Genomic DNA, 17,044 nt, shown 5'->3' with positions numbered 1-17,044 from the left:
GCGCACTAGCGCAGAGTAGTGACCCAGAAGCCTCTCACCAATGCGGTCGCTGTGAGCTCAAGACCAGCTCATGCTGGCTTCCTCTCCGGCCGTACGTGGGAATGTCTGCCTGCAACCTGCGGATGGTCATGGGTTTCCCCCGGGCTGTGCCCGGTTTCTACCCACCATAATGCTGGTCGCCGTCGTATAAGTGAAATATTTTTGAGTACGGCGTAAAACACCAATCAAATAAATAAATAAATAAATAAAGATATACTAGCACTAAGATCTGAGATTTCTTGTCAGCTGACACACAATTCTGTTGCTGAAGATGATTTATTAATTCTTTATTCTTTTGACTAATTTGCTTTTACTTTTCCCATCTGTCCCCGTAATCATTTCTGTTAAAGGAGAAGAAAACATAAAAATGATGCCAAAATCAGATGAAAAAGCAAAAAACTTATTTGCAAATATGATCTTTAATATTTTTGGGGATTTTTTTTTTCAAGAGAAAAGGGTGTTTGAAATTTTTTTTTGCGGTGGGTATTTGGGACCAACTTTTGGTATTCATCCCTGTTACATAATAATGTTCTAAATAAGGATGTGATGCTTGTCTAATAAATTTATTTGAATGTAAATTTGTTGTTTATATCGAAACATATGCATTTAACCTGAATTATGATCATATTTATGAAGATATTAAAAATATAAATATGATCCAAATTGAGATTTGGTACATCTGTTAGATGAAAAGAACAAATTCTAGCGCAAAAATATTTATTAAACCCGTGTTACATCCTCATTTATGACATTATTAAACAAAGACTATAAATACCAAAAGGTGGTCCCAAATATCCACCATACAAAAATTATTTTCAAGGGTCTTTTTCTCCTTAAGGAAAAATCGGGAAAAAAAATTAAAGACCACATTTAGGAATAACTTTTTACACTCCTTCATCTGAACTTTATGTCAGTTTTATGTTTTCTCCACCTTTAAGTCCAATTAGAACACATGCATAGTAAATCGTTTTAGCGTGATGTTAGACATTGAATAGTCCTAGCTATATGCAGAAATTCAAAGCAACAACAATATTTGACTACACATGATATTTTAGACGAACAGCATAGAGAGTAAGACCAGAGCATCGACGACAGTGTGACAGCCTCATCATGCAGTGTCCATTGTTTACGACTGTGGTCTACACCACGTGGCAGATTTAGCTCCAGGTGGCTACTTCACCTCCTGTCTTTATACTGGGCTGGATGACGACAGTTCTTTGAAAAGTGCTTTTCACAGTGACATCTGAGAAGAGAATCAGCTGCAAACAATGAACAGTACTAATCTCACAACTCCCATGTTCAACTCTGGCGGTTGTAAAGACTAGGGTGACCTTACTGTTAGTCAATGGGCCCTTCTCAGGTGTTCATTGTGACGACACCCTCAAGTTTAAAATCCCTAAACTATTAAATATATTATAGATATACTTACCTACCAACACGTACGCCGGCATATTCAATTTCAGAAATTTAAAAAAAATATTCAGTTTTCAAAAGCCGACTGCTTTTGTTCGATCATGAATCCTAACGATATACGTTTCGACAGAAAGGCTGAATTCTGTAAGACGGGTCCGAAGTTGGGGGTCACGTGACCACCCTTTTGTGTCTAAAACAAAATGGCCGCCCAGTGTTAAAGCATTGGGGAAAAGGTAACTTTTTGCCATTTCACTAACGACCGCTAAGGCCTAGTTGTACAAAATACCACCACGAAAGCTCTACAGAAATACTCAGACCATCTGGAAAGCTGAAAATTATACAAAATCCAACCGATACAAGATCGCTGACAGCTATTCAAAAATGGGCATTTTCCTATGCAGTAACGTTGGGAGGACCGTTTTCTTCAACCACGCCGTTTGTTACTAAGGAGAGCACGTGGTCTCTAGCTTCCGATCATTCTTACAGAATAAATCCATTTTCACAGCGTTGCTAGGATCAGACAAGCAAAAAATGACACAATAGCGTCTTTATGGATCTGATCATATGGAGAGCGTGTGAATAGCACGATAACACCATAAACCATCGAAAAGATTTAACGCACTGCTGCTAGTGAAATGAAAAACCGGTATGTGAACAACGATCACGTGACCTGACCTTCTCCGCGAGTATATCTATCTTTCGGTAGTTTTCGTAAGCATCCGAAATGACCCGAGGGCTCGTGTAACGAAATATGCGGTAGAGGAGAAAGTTTCAATGTTTCAAGTTCTCTGTATTTTACTGTTAGCTGTTAGTGAAATAAAATATCAAGTTGTTTGCTTAGTCAAAATAGCCATTGATTTTAATTTATGTTATCGTTTTCGAGACTTCCATTAACTTCTCTTAGTGTTAATTAGATAGTATTCCGACAATAAAAATATCTTTGAAATGAGTGACCCTGTTTTTGGAGTCAAACATTTTGACTATAAATTTTCGAGCCCTATCGAAAGGTTTTCAACCCTGAAAAATAAGGTCAGGCTGACCTTAAAATTTTGACAATGAAATAAACTACGAGTTTCGATTACAAATTGCCCCGTCAACTATGTGTCCTCTAGCAAAAGGCCTGGTCAGCGAAGCGTTCTTGCCGTAATTTTTTCCCGTCAACATAGTGTCCCTTTATACAAAGGATGTAGACTGTAATGAGGTGTCATTGTGACCTGTATTGATATATCATATTGACCTCTAGTGAGATGTCGCTGTGAGTTCAAGTCCAGCTCATGCTGGCTTCCTCTCCGGCCGTAGGTAGGAGATCTTCTATTAACCTGCGGATGGTCGTGGCTCTGCCCGGTCTCCTACCACCATAAAGGTTGGTCGCAGTTGTATAGGTGAAATAGTCTTGAGTACGGCGTAAAACACCAATAAAATAAATAAATAAATCTAGTGAGATGTCAACAGCATCTGGATCAAATGTTGACCTGTAACGAGGTGCTACAGCAGTGGTGTCAGATATTCACCTGTAGTGAATTGTGAACAGTAACTGTGTCAGATATTAACCTGCACTGAGGTGCCAACACCAGCTGTGTCAGATAATGGCCTGTAGCGAGGTGCCAGCAGCAACGGTGTTAGATATTGACCTGTAGCTAGGTACCCACACCGACTGTGTAAGATTTTGGTCTGTAATGAATTGTCAACGGTAAATGTGTCAGATGTTGACTTGTAGGGAGGTGTCAACAGGAAATGTGTCAGATATTAACCTACAATGAAGTGTCAACGGCAACTTTGTCAGATAATGATCTGTGGTGAGGTGTCAACAATCATTGTGTCAGATATTGACCTGTAGTGAGGTATCAAAAGCAACTGTATCAGACATTGACTTGTGGCGAGTTGTCAAAATCAAATGTATCAGATGTTAACCTGTATTGAGGTGTGAACAACAACTGTGACCGATGTTGGCCTGTAGTGAGTTGTCAACAGCAACTGTGTCAGATGTTGACTTGTAGCTTTGTGTCAACAGTAGCTGTGTCAGATATTGACCTGTAGTGAGATGTCAAAGGCAACTGTGTCAGATACTGAGCTGTAGTGAGATTTCAAGAGCAACAGTGTCAGATATTGACCTGTAACTAACGTGTAGTGAGACCGGCAACTAACGTGTAGTGAGATGCCAACAGCAACTGTGTCAGATACTGAGTTGTAGTGAGGTGTCAAGAGCAACTGTGTCAGACATTGACCTGTAGTGAGGTGGCAGATATTGGCGTGTAGTGAGGTGTCAAGAGCAACTGTATCAGATGTTGACCTGTAGTGAGGTGTCAACGTAAACTGTGTCAGATATTGGCCTTTTGTCAGATTTTGACAAAAACCAGCAAATGTTAACAGCAAATGTGTCAGATATTGGCCTGTAGTGAGCTGTCTACAACAACTGTATTTGTTTATTTGATTGGTGTTTTACGCCGTGCTTAAGTGAATATTTCACTTATACGACGGTGGAACGGTGGAAGGAAACCGGACAGAGCCGGTGGAGGTGGGGGGGGCACGTGAACATCTGCAGGCTGCTGCAGACCTTTCCACGTACGGTCAGAGAGGAAGCCAGCATGAGCTGGGCTTCAACTCACAGCGACCGCATTGGTGAGAGGTTCCTGGATCATTACGCTGCGCTAGCGCGCTAACTAACTGAGCCACGGAGGCCCTACAGCTACTGTGTCAGATATTGACCTGTAATGAGGTGCCTACTGTAACTGTCTAAGACGTTGATCTGTATTGAGGTGTCAGCAGGAACTGTGTCAGATGTTGACCTGTAGTGAGGAGCCAACAGTAACTGTGTCAGATATTGACCTGTAGTGAGGTGTCAGCATCAATTGTGTCAGATGTTGAGCTGTATTGAGTTGTCAATAGCAACTGTGGCCGATGTTGGCCTGTAGTGAGGTGTCAACAGCAACTGTGTCAGATGTTGACTTGAAGTTTTGTGTCAACAGTAGCTGTGTCAGATATTGACCTGTAGTGAGGTGGCAGATATTGGCGTGTAGTGAGGTGTCAAGAGCAACTGTATCAGATGTTGACCTCTAGTGAGGTGACAGACCTTTCCACGTACGGCCAGAGAGGAAGCCAGCATGAGCTGGGTTTCAACTCACAGCGACCGCATTGGTGAGAGGCTCCTGGGTCATCTACGCTGCGCTAGCGCGCTAACCAACTCTCATTTGTGTGATCTGTCATTTGTTAACAGACACTGCTTCATTCATAATTATATACTAATTACAGCTAAAATGTACCTTTAGCCTATACCTTTACATGTATGTTGCAGTTGGCATGGAGCCTATATGTATGTTGATAATCCACCTCACGGAATTTAAACTTAGAAATTAATGATTGCTTTAGGGGATTTTTATGATCACAAATAACTCTGTATAAATTTAACAAGTTTAGCTTGTTATAAAGTATAATATTCTATCTTGAGGTATTTCATTTAAGATTGCTTAGAATCTTCTCACAATAAACTGAATACTGCTGTAAAAACCGACAAATCACTTGACAAATGCAAAAAATGTAATATCCTGCTTCAAGGCACTTTAATTAAGCATTCAGCGGATTATTGTCACGTTTAGCTTTAGGCCTGCATATTTCTATAACATGATAGAGCAATCTGAAGTTTATGTGTTTTCCAATATCTACATGTCGGAGAATATCCTTTTATCAAGTATTTGCGATTGGAATTTTATCACAGTCCAATTGCCAGATTCGATCCAGATTTAGATCTCCACCGGAATAATTTCGGCGTATATCTATATATTTTTTTTTTTGGTTTTTGTTCAGACAACTGCGGAGTTCCAGCGTAAGTTCTCTTCATATAGCAGAGGCACGGGCAGGCAAAAGGACGTGAGGAATTCGTACGATACTGTCTGGACGGTGGCACAGGTGCTCCGAGCCTTCCTCAGACGGAACCCCGCATCACTAGTTCAGACATTCGATTATGACAGCGCTGCTAATATCTCCACGGAATTCCACCAGATCGTGTCATCCATAGATTTCCTCGGTGTATCGGTAAATGTTTGCGCTGAGTCATTCAGCCTCTACTGAATTCCTTAAGAATCTTGAGCCAAGGATTCCAGCTTCGCGCACAATTATCAGATATGTATTGTCAGTTCTCTAAGATTATAACTGTCGGAACTGGGCTGCATTTAATGCTTCTTCAGCTCGTTGCCGAACGAAAAAAGGAATGAATCCAGACGGCAATCGTTAAATGACAAAAAGTCTATAATCAGATGCAATAACTGAACTCATGAAGAAATAAATGCTTGCCACAGATTATAGGATAGAATTAGACATCTTTTTTATCCAGACAATATGTGAAAGTGGTTTTGTCTTGATTTCAGAAAGTGGTTATAGTTAGCTTAAATGTGAATATATCAGAATCGTTAAATCTGTAAGAGCTATATTTCGTTTCTCCCTTTTATTCAGGGCCCTGTGTCGTTTGATGGACCAGATCGACAAGCTGTATCACTAGTAGAGCAGCATCAAGGTACGTCATCACCGTTCCAAAGATCCATCCTGGTGAGAAAAAGTGATTACTAAGAAAATTAGAGTGTGTGGATGTTGATGGGGGTGGGGATGGGTGGGAGTGAGTATGATATATATGTTATTTAATAGAGCACAATACAGTCTGTTATACAATTACCCTTTCCTTTCGTACCTTTTCGTAGCCTCCTAAAAGGTTTGCAATTGACTCATTTTTGCTTTTGGAGTGCTTGTTGCTTGCGATATTTTCAGCTTAATTGTAGAGATTTCCCTTCGCTAATTTAATTGTCTTTGCTTTGTCTTTTTGTTCCTCAAGGTGGCGTGATAAAAAAGGTGGCTATTTATTCTCCCGGCAACAACACGTTAAGCTACGAGTGCCCAGAATGCGTGCTTGTTGTGTGGCCAGGTATGTCTTATACTGTGTAACTGGTTACCAAGACCCCGCTAAATACCTGTCACACTCAAGTGTTCCACAGCTCTCTCCAGTGATGGTATCTAATCTTCACGCCTTAATTTAATTTGTGTAACCAGCTTAAGGACGTTCACATTAACAGCTTTTCTCCCAAGATAAATGGGTATTGTGCTTTAAGTGGGCTTAAATAATGCTCCAAAGCAATCTAACTATACAATCCGTGCTTCTCCGAGCTGAGATTTGCTTTTTGTAAGCAATTACCGCTGTTAGCGCTCTTTCCAGTCCTCAAGGATTTCTAAATTCAGTTCAAACATCGATCTTTGCGACAGGGCTCTAAAAAAAGCAACAATTTCCTTCTATTTTACAGGTGGGACGATTCCACCCGATAAGTACACGCTAGTGGTTCGTCTGCGAACAATAGAGGCCGGGGTATTCATTGGCGTTGCCATTATGTGTATATGTGGCATTGTGACTGGTTTTCTCTTCCTATGTTTCAACATCTACTACAGGAATTTAAAGTTAGTCATTACCTAATACAAAGAGCTCTATTAATGGCTCCGTCTGTTTTTTCTCTGGCTGTCGTTCAGTCTGTCCATTTTCTCACATACTATCTTTTAACATGGACCATTTGAATACTGATTTCACTCCTTCGCCTAGAACATAATTTGCATCTTTCCAACATCATTGAAAACTGTTAACTGCTTCTCTTTGCATGATGCTGTTAGAATTTCGTACATTATTTACTTTCTTATTTCTTTGGTGGTTGTGTTAAACGTCGTTTTGGGAATCGATCTTCCAATTATTGATACGGAACGTTCATTGTGGTTGACGGCTAGTATACGAAAGTCTGTTTCGACGCATAGATTCAGTAGAAAAGGGTCCTGCGGGACGACATTGACTCTTTGCGGGCTGTCGCATACGCATGTGTTGCGAATTTGCCCATGCATTGATCATGTTTTGAAAAGTGCCCAGTCGACATTATGTTTCAAGTCTGTTGACCTTGCATGATAAATGATTTTGGTCAGAAGACACATTCCCATCCGTATGAATATTAATTGTCATTTGATGTCTGAAGTGCTCAAAACCATATCATTTCATCAGAGGTTGTTTACGTGACCGGCCACCCATAGACAATCTCTTGCCCTTGTGGGTTAATGAAGCTCCGATCGTTTTCGTGCACAAACCACACGAACGTCATCGTTGTTGGGTGCCGAGCGCTTTATGTCCAGCCTTTTTGAATGATGCCTTTTTTTTTTTACCACAGTAGTCATTTCATTAACTGATATCATTGTGTATTATCCACTGTGACAATCCCATCGCCTGATAATAACACGACTGGTAATTGCAATATCAGAAACAACACGATATGTTACTCCGAGCGATTTTTCAAATGGTTGCGTTCCAAACTATCGTCGATATGTGACAGCGATTCCTGTTCTGTCATATCATACATCTTAATAATGACCATGATTTGTTATACAATTTTCAAGGTTTAACCAATTTCCACTGCATTCCTAGAATAGTCATTAGTTTCCGGAATTTTAGTAATTCCAAATCACGTTTCACGGCACCATCACATTATGCTTCCAGATATATAAAGTTATCTAGCCCTAACCTGAACAACGTTGCCGTTGCTGGATGTATTCTGGTGTACACAGCCGTGATTCTGCTGGGTCTCGACGATAGCCGGCTTCGTGCGGAACTCTATCCGCTCGTCTGTACTGTGAGTGAGAAATTTGCCTATATTGGTTCATACAATTCAACGAATTGGACGCAGCTATACAGACAGACAGAAGGAGACAAATAATATCTCTAGGATTCATAGACGACTTCAGAACCCCAAAATTTCGAACACGATAAATTTTGGTATCTAAATAGTTCAATCGCTTCTCTGCAAAAAATATGTTCATTAGACGAAAGAAGACTGCAGATGTAAACTAGCGTCATTATTCATGAGTTTTCTTTCTTTTTGTTGAAGGTTAGAGCTTTCACATTTGCAGCAGGGTTTTCCTTAGCATTCGGCGCCATGTTCACTAAAACCTACCGGGTTCATCAAATCATCCTTCGTGCTAACAGTGCCTTGATCAAAAGTAAAGTAAGTATACAAAGTAATAAATAAATGAAATAATTTCAGTACAGAAACTATTAACAGATACTAGTCAAAAATGTTGCAATATTTGTAGATACACAAGCTCAATAAGACTGAAAGCTGTTGTGTTGTCAACATACAGTTTATGTCTTTGTCCGGAGGCTTAGACTGATGATAAGAACCAACCTTTGTTGCGCTAAATGTTGAGATGTCTCTGTGAACAAGGAAAAGTGCATTCTTAAGTGCAATGTTTTTCGCAATGCAATTCAAGAGTTCATCTCGAGTTTCAAGGAACTCAAGAAAGCATTGCGAGTATCTTGTACTAATAACATTTATCCAAACAATTGAGTTACTTCTGGTGGGACCATTTCATCAGTGGGCTCAGTAGGTTAGCGCGCTAGAGCAGCGTTGTGATCCAGGAGCCTCTCAACAATGCGGTCGCCGTGAGTTCAGGTCAAGCTCATGCTATCTTCCTTCCCGGTCGTAAGTGGGAAGGTCTGTCATCAACCTGCGGATGGTCGTGGGTTTCCCCCGGGCTCTGCTCGGATTCCTCCCACCATAATGCTGGCCGCCGTGGTATAAGTGAAATATTCTTGAGTACGGCGTAAAACATCAATCAGATAAATAAATAAATTTAACCTGTGTTCCATTGGGACAATGTCTTAGCATTAAAACTCAAACTATGTACAAAATCATCTGTAAAACTCAGTGCCACAAAAAGATGTACTTGAAGTTTTGTGTTGGTACCCAAGTACAACACTTTGTTGTTCCTGTATGCTGTTTGAAGAGATTTGTTTACGTGACGAGCTTAGAGGAAAATTAAATGAAATGAATGACATTTAAAGAACATTTTTTTTATCCCACAGCTTTTAAAAGATAAACAGTTGTTGTTTATTGTCGGTGGTCTTCTTATTGGGGATTCCCTGCTGACGTCACTCTGGGCTATTGTGGACCCGATGAACCGTCAAATCAGAAATCTTACAATGGAGGTAAGATATCCAATCAAACTGAGGACACAAACACGTTTCTAACTGTTGTCAAAGTATTATCATGTTGTAAAATGGCGATGTAGGTTTTCTTCAAAACTATTATATGAAGCTAAGTCTCATCCCAAAATATGCTCTAATAAATACAAAAATTTTCTTGCTCCTTCGTTTGCAACATTCTTTCGTGGCCAATAAATACATTTTTCATGACTACTTTTGTCGGTATCTCCATTAATCAATCTTTTTTTTTTCAGCCTTCAGACACAGAAGAAGACATCTTATACGTTCCTCAAGTATCACGCTGCCATTCTCATCACGGTGAGAAATGGTTAGCGGCCCTTTACGTTTACAAGGGAATTTTGCTCATAGGGGGAGCTTATATGGCATGGGAGACCCGGAAAGTGAAGATCCCGGTGCTGAATGACTCTCAGTATATCGGCATGAACGTTTATAACGTGGTGCTGATGAGTATTATAGTGGTAGTTTTATCATACATGTTACCGGACCAGCCATCTCTCGCCTTCCTGACCGAATCTACATTCATCTTTTTATCAACCACTCTGACCATCTGTCTTCTTTTTATTCCCAAGGTAATCTATCCATCTTAATTTTTAATACATATTTAGATCTATATGTTACGAGTTTTCAATTGTCTTTCCATAATACATCACACTTTCATCATTTTGCACATCTATTAATATTTTAATATTTATTTTATGCTTTAAATTTAGGAATTTTATTGTCTCACTTCCAATGTAGCCTTTATGAATTATACTGACACTAAAGACTACACCTTAAACAAAGCATTTAACGTTGATAAAGCTCTTTTTTCATAAATTTATTGCCCCTGAAAATGATCGCATTGTTTGTAAATATATTTGGAAATTTTAATCCTGCAATGCCTTTTTGTCACCTCTGGTTAAAGTTATCTCCAAACCCCACCATAGATCCAAGTTTATGGAAAGCATTTTACTCCAGTAGTGTAAATAGTGGAACAGTATTTTTAAATGTTCCTTGGCAATACACTCTTAAGCTATCTATATATATTGTGGTGGAACAAGTGGACAAAATTCCAACTTTTAACGTTATGCACGTATGCAATATAGTACAGAAACTTATGTGTACATTTTCGTAACGCACAGGTTCATGTATTGTTTTAATGTAAATTACAGGTTTATGCAATAATGCGGTCACAGGGTATGCCGGCGGTGACGACGGCCGGTTTGACAGTCCAGGAGAACACGAGGCGCTTTGTCCTGGATGAGAAGAAAGAATTATATTATAGGGCTGAGGTGCAAAACAGGGTGTACAAACGTCAGCTCTTAGAGGTACTGAAGAACATGGTGTATAAACGTCAGTTGTGAGAGGTATGAGAGAACAGGGTGTACAATCGCCAGTTGTTAGAGGTACAAGAGAACAGGGTGTATTAACACCAGGTGTTAGACATATGAGAAAACAGGGTGTATAAACGTCAGCTGTTAGAGGTATAGAAGAACATGGTTTATAAGCGTCAGTTGTTGATGATATGAGAGAACAGGGTGTACAAAAGACAGTTGTTAGAGGTATGTATGGAAACTGGATGAGGACATCTGGCCTTGCGGGCCCGCGGCCCACCCCACGAAGACGGCGTAAATCGCGCGCGAATGGTACTGTTTTCGTGCCGTTGCCCGAGACACGAGAATAGAACATTTGTTATAATCGTGAGCCCTCTAAGGTATTTGGGTCTACAAAAGTAATATTTAACCTTCACATGAAGCTTTTTGCAGGCTGACTTTTTGGATTGGATTTTTACTCATTATGTCTCAATCTGTGTGTACTTTCAGCTGGACCAAGAGTTGGCTCGATTAAAAAGATTATTACACCTAATAGAGCAGAAAGGGGAATTCACGCCAGAACTGCTGGATATGGCGTCACAGACTGAGATACCACCTGTTAATCCGGCGCCGGGTATGAAAGTGTAAGTGATCTTGGAAGAAAGACCGCGTAGGTGGCTGAAGTGTTAATTGGCAAGTCTATTGTTTATTGAATTTGTCTGTACATTTAGTGCAATATGAAGATCTCATTGCTTCCACTGAATTATAAATATTTAACTATCGTTAGGAAATTGGGAAGTAATTCAGACCTAACCCACGTGGGCTGTTTAAACATTCATGCCATGCAATGAAGTCATATGACGTCATGTGAGCAAACTGGCACTGCACGAAAACATTGGTCAGTTCTGCTTGGACGCGAGGCACGATGGCGCGGGAAAAGTAGTACCAAAGGCTGCGCGTTTTACAGCATGAGTTAAGGAATCCTGCATTTGATCATTGTTGTAGGTGGGGTAGGGGATGCTGGGTGGGCGGTGGTGGATATAGTGAAACTTTTTGCTGTTTAGGTATTGGGTCTTTACATCGTTGCTAAGACTACCTTGAATACGTTAGTCAACAATACAAGTAAGACATTTTCACTTTTTTGTTAACTTTTCGGTGTGTCCTGTAGTTTTACTGACCATTGAGGGAGACCATAGCTGTGAATTGGAATAGATATAGTAAGGCACAATCGTAGGTTCACAAATGCAAATTCTTGAACAGAATGAATACAACAAAGGATTCCACGCGTGTTAAAATTAAAAATAACAAAGAAGAAAAACCAGTTTTAGTTTTGCCCTTTCGTGTGAATCTTTATCTTGCGAACTGTCCATTAGCGAGCATGTACAAACCCACGCTGAGCGTATGAGTGGGTGAATAGACCAGCCAGTATATCCGGGCAGAATGGCCTGTTAAGCGCTTTTACGATCTCCTTGCGGAACGAGCGAATTTATGTGCGGCACAGTATCGATAAAATTCCTTATGCCCACACCATAATTGCATAGTGATGATTGCTGGATAACGAAATTTCTCCCGCGAAACGTACATCGTCGTATTTACCTGTCTACCCTATTCTGGTGCATCACAACAAGTCCGTTACGGATCTGTTATGACAGTTAACATCCAAGCATTATAAAAGGCACTGTACAGTAGTATTACTTGGAAATACATGGTTAAAAAATCAGAATTCCAATCCGACCATCAGGGAGCTTTAATTTTCATCGGACCTCTCCGGACAGTTGTCTAATGCGCTCTTCTGGAAACCTCCTAGCCTTTTACCAATGCCGACCGCGAATTCGAATCCAGGCGCCCATAATTTGTTAGTTTCAAACAAGGTGCTATGCTATCCTATCCTTTAGATAAAGGCCTTTTTTCTTCACTCATAAACTTCACCGCCATGTGGCAAATGAAATACACTAAGTATAGCGTAAAACACCGGTTACATCATAACTGGAGAATACTAGGTTTCGTATTCTTGAGTATGTTATAAAGACAGCAATAGCTGAACTCGTTTCCATTAATATGTAGACATAATGTAAATGACGGATTGAAGTACTCAAAAGCTCTGGGGTTTTTTTTGAGTTTTCTTCGTTCCTTATGATAATACATCGGTCTTGGAAGAATCCCGGCTGTTGGTAATCCGCTTGCGATAATCACCATCAACTCAAACGTCAACTTTAAACTTGTAACGTGCGCTTCTTTTGCCGATGCTTTTATCTAGTAGTTTATACTTAGAATCTATACTAAGTAAATAATGGAATAGTATAGCCTCAACACAAGTTGGCACCGTGACATATAGAATATATAAAAAAAACTGAATTGGGAGACAAGGGAATTTACCAAAACAGTAACGGAATGGCAAATTTTTTAAAGCTTAAAGTTGCTCTGTTGAAATAGATTTATTTAGGTTCGATTGATTTTATTGTATTCAATCATTTTATTCCACTATGGCTTGTTTCAGGACGCTGTCCATGTATGACATCATGGAAGAAAGTGATGTCAGTGTTCGTGAGCTGAGTATGGATGAGCTTAGACTATATGAATGTAAAGATACAAGCGAATGTGAGTTGTCCTCTCCAGATTTAAGAATCGGCAGGCGATGTTCACAGATACAGGAGTGTTCCGAAGGCTAGACCAATCCTAAACAACACCAGCGTGCAGGCATGCACACCACAGACTTTTGTCGAAAGTGTACAGCCTCACAATCCCTCACAAATGGCGTAGATTGATAGTGAGAAATCTTCCAATACTGCAGAACTGCTCAGGGAAGTGACTTTGGCAAAGTCAGCCCGTGCATCACAGCGATGTGCAAAGTTGATCCGTCGCCATATAAAGTGACAAGATATATGACCTCAGGTACCTTCCCAACTTTCATACGTCGTAGAAGAAGTATCCATCTGGTCGACGACGTTATAAATTGAAGGACTTTCGGCACGAACTTATTTCCTGACAAATACCAATATCCGTTTATAATATTGCAGGTGTATTGGGTTGGTCGAAAGATTTCGTCTGATTGATGTGCTATGGCTACACTAGAGACTATACAGTTTCAGGAAAGGCAGTGGCTGAGTTGCAGTATAACCTTATATATGCAACTGTTAAAACTGGAGTTGAACACTCTGTAAGACTCAGCGTTGACACCTCGGCTGTGAAATTTTGCCCTGAGGGTCTTACAAATACAGGGTATATCTGCGTTAACAACCGTTGTCGTGATCAATTTCTCTTCAACATTAACATATCATGTGAATGTGTATACGGCATCCGTTAATCGCGATTTCCGAACATTGGTTAGTGGATCTGTAATTTCCACAACACACTTGAATCCAGGACAGGCTCTGACCATTGACAGTTACCATGCCAAGGAGTACCCTTCCAGGACAGAAATTACAATGCACTGCTTTACTGTTCAGCTGTCTTTGTTTCTTTGTATCGGTAATCAGACCCATGTTACTAATAGAAATGAAGCTGTCATTGCAGTTAATTAACATGGAATGGATCCAGAGTCTCGTAACATTTACTTCTCTTTATTTTTACTTCGTTGGGAACAATTACACCCTTAACATGCTGAAATCTTACGTGAAAATAATTCCTGAAAAATATCCATTGAATGAAATATATGCGGATTTATTTCATGTTCCAAAATTGACAAATGAACACTAAACAGTTTCATATCCTCTTCTTCTGTTTTTCTTTGTCAAACGTTTGAAACAAAATACGACACATAAAAATGCTTAAACGTCTTCAGCATTACCTTGCATATGATGTAATGGTGCACTACATCTAACATGTGACCTGGTTTATTACTATGTTGATACCATGTTAAACACCAATGGAATAAAGAAATTGTAAAGATGACATGGCTATGATTTTACACACGCCTCACACGCCTGTCGCATGCCTTAACCGCATATCACAAATTTATGACGAATGACATGCTATGTGTATGGTGTCTTTAATAGATGACTGGCGTACACGGCCATGGTGAATCTCTAAGTAAGGAATTTCTTGGTTCAGTTTTTATTTCTGGTAGAAATCCAGCATGACCGCGATAGTAAAATATTAGTACCAAAACGTTCTTTTCCATACAAATGTCCACTTTGATATTATGGCTTCTATATACAGGCGAAATAGAACCTTCCGTGTCCTAGCTGACCATCAGAATAGGAAATTACACTACAAAACCAAAGTGCACCTAGGATAAAACGTTGGGAAAATTCTTGATCTTCTAGTGACACACTTGTGAACGATTTTGGTACAAATGTCCACTTTGATATTATGGCTACTATATACGGGCCAAATGAAATCTTCCGTATCCTAACTGACCATCTGACAAGAAAATCTGAGCTAAGTTATATCTAAATATTTTAAACGACAATACTACAAAACCAAAATGCGTCTGGGATAAAACCTTGGGAATAGCGTGGATCTTCTGGTGACACGCTAAAGTATGCATGAGCTAAGTGGATGTCTGTATATATTTACCCACCGTCTCAATGAGATGTAACCAAGCGGATTGTATTGATTGTGCTAACAGGGGTGGTCTGGTAATGGGCTTTGTTTTACCCAGAACGCCTTGCCAATATTGTTAGACTTCCGATTTTTACGATGTGGGCCTGTATAACCTTTGGACACACAATGATTTGCTTCTAACTTTTAAAGCTTAGTTTCTCGCGTGGAAATTTGGCATACAGTAATATGGCTGGTGTTTAACTCAACCAGTGAACTGCATTCTACATGGGATTGCAATATTACGGTATAAGCCAAGCCAAAAAGGCTAGTAGAGAGCCGCTAGCCTGCTACAATGAATTGTCGGTGCATGATTCTGAAACACAAATAAAAATGGTCGTGTGGGCTGGTGACCATATACATACACAGTGCTTGGGGATAGCATACACAGCAATAACAAAATTTTCACTCCCGTGAAGGCTGCGCAAATAATATGTTGATGGAAAAACGCAAAGGAGTGTTCTGGGCGAATTAATTAAATCAGTATCTAAACCATGTACCATGCTAGTATATAAGTTATGAGTAATCAAAATATGTACCCCAGTGACCTTGTCGTGAGCCATAATGATTTGGGCATTTGAAACATTTAGCCCATTTTTTACCTATTAGACTTTGTTAGTATTTAAGAATACGAAAACATCTCAGGGCCCAGTTACACAAAGCGGCTTACGACATTTTTTATCGTACATTTGTTTCTTTGACATTTTGAGACTCCATTTTTGGTGTTTCCTACCACATTCAAATTGTATATGCCTAAGATTTGACAAAAAGTATAATTTGTTGCCAACCAATAACTTGTTGCAACGTACCGTATCTGTGGTAAATGTTTATTGCCTCATGTTATTATTTGTTTATAAACTGTGCACACAATTTACATTTCGACCATTCTCTCATTTCTGTTTTTGACACAGTCGTGTGGTTGAATGAGTTTACTTCGGTTTTATTGCTTTGAACATAATGCTTTGAAATTTCGCACAAATGTTGCTGAATACTGAAGCTAAAACAACGCACAACAAAGGAATTTAAGGAATTAGTTAAAAAATATTAAAGATTTCTAAATTTTTGAAATGTTTTATCTTTGAATGACAGATTTGAAAAATCTTAGATGAACATTAAAATCTGTTGTAAACGATATTGGATAATAAAATTTCAAAAACGTTGCAAATTGGAGAACCAAAATGCCATAGATGAATTTTTTTTCAGTTTTCTACTAATTTTCACTGACACGTAAGATAGAAAAATATTGAAAATATTTTTGATATCACTTATTTCTGTTTTCCATTTATGGTATCTTCCATAAATATGGTGATGGTAAGCAGGTTTTATGCATCACTAAAACCGTGTATCTCTTTAACAGAAAGCTGCAGAAATATTCATTCAGACATTATTTCAAATGCATTAAGTAGTATCTAAGTCCCGGACATTTGCTTAAGTCAAGAATTCAGAAAGACTTGTGATGCCGATACACGTTCCTTTTGTTTTATTCAATCTATAAACTGATAGTACTAGGCAATTTAAATAAATAAAAAATAAATGATTGAATGTTTGAATGGTTGATTACTAAATGAAGTTCCATTGAAATGATGCCGTGATGAACTGATTAATAAAAAACATGAAATAGGATGCCAGGTTCAATGTACTGCGACATTGGGGTATCAAAATTTGTCCCGTTACGACTCAGTACAACCCATCGTTGTAAAGCAATGATTCTGCGGTTTGACTCATGTAGGGCGAATCAAAAAAGACA

The 17,044-nt window shown here is 39.3% G+C and overlaps 1 protein-coding gene across 1 annotated transcript in view; it reads left to right on the top strand.

Annotated features, from left to right (window-relative positions):
• The window catches only part of LOC135473482 (gamma-aminobutyric acid type B receptor subunit 2-like), a 44,580-nt gene extending 31,084 nt beyond the window's left edge, over positions 1-13,496 (top strand). Inside the window, exons 8-18 of the mRNA XM_064753333.1 lie at positions 5,254-5,481; positions 5,899-5,959; positions 6,272-6,361; positions 6,735-6,885; positions 7,958-8,090; positions 8,346-8,462; positions 9,323-9,445; positions 9,697-10,032; positions 10,615-10,770; positions 11,266-11,399; positions 13,253-13,496. Of these exons, the coding sequence (XP_064609403.1) occupies positions 5,254-5,481; positions 5,899-5,959; positions 6,272-6,361; positions 6,735-6,885; positions 7,958-8,090; positions 8,346-8,462; positions 9,323-9,445; positions 9,697-10,032; positions 10,615-10,770; positions 11,266-11,399; positions 13,253-13,424 (1,701 nt within the window). The 3' untranslated portion in view covers positions 13,425-13,496. The remainder of the gene's footprint in view (positions 1-5,253; positions 5,482-5,898; positions 5,960-6,271; positions 6,362-6,734; positions 6,886-7,957; positions 8,091-8,345; positions 8,463-9,322; positions 9,446-9,696; positions 10,033-10,614; positions 10,771-11,265; positions 11,400-13,252) is intronic.
• Positions 13,497-17,044: the final 3,548 nt, after the last annotated feature.

Source organism: Liolophura sinensis, chromosome 8, assembly GCF_032854445.1.
Source record: "Liolophura sinensis isolate JHLJ2023 chromosome 8, CUHK_Ljap_v2, whole genome shotgun sequence".
In the NCBI taxonomy this organism is placed as follows: Eukaryota; Metazoa; Mollusca; class Polyplacophora; order Chitonida; family Chitonidae; genus Liolophura; species Liolophura sinensis.
The sequence above is the reverse complement of the archived record's forward strand: the minus strand, read 5'-3'. Positions and strand labels throughout refer to the sequence as shown.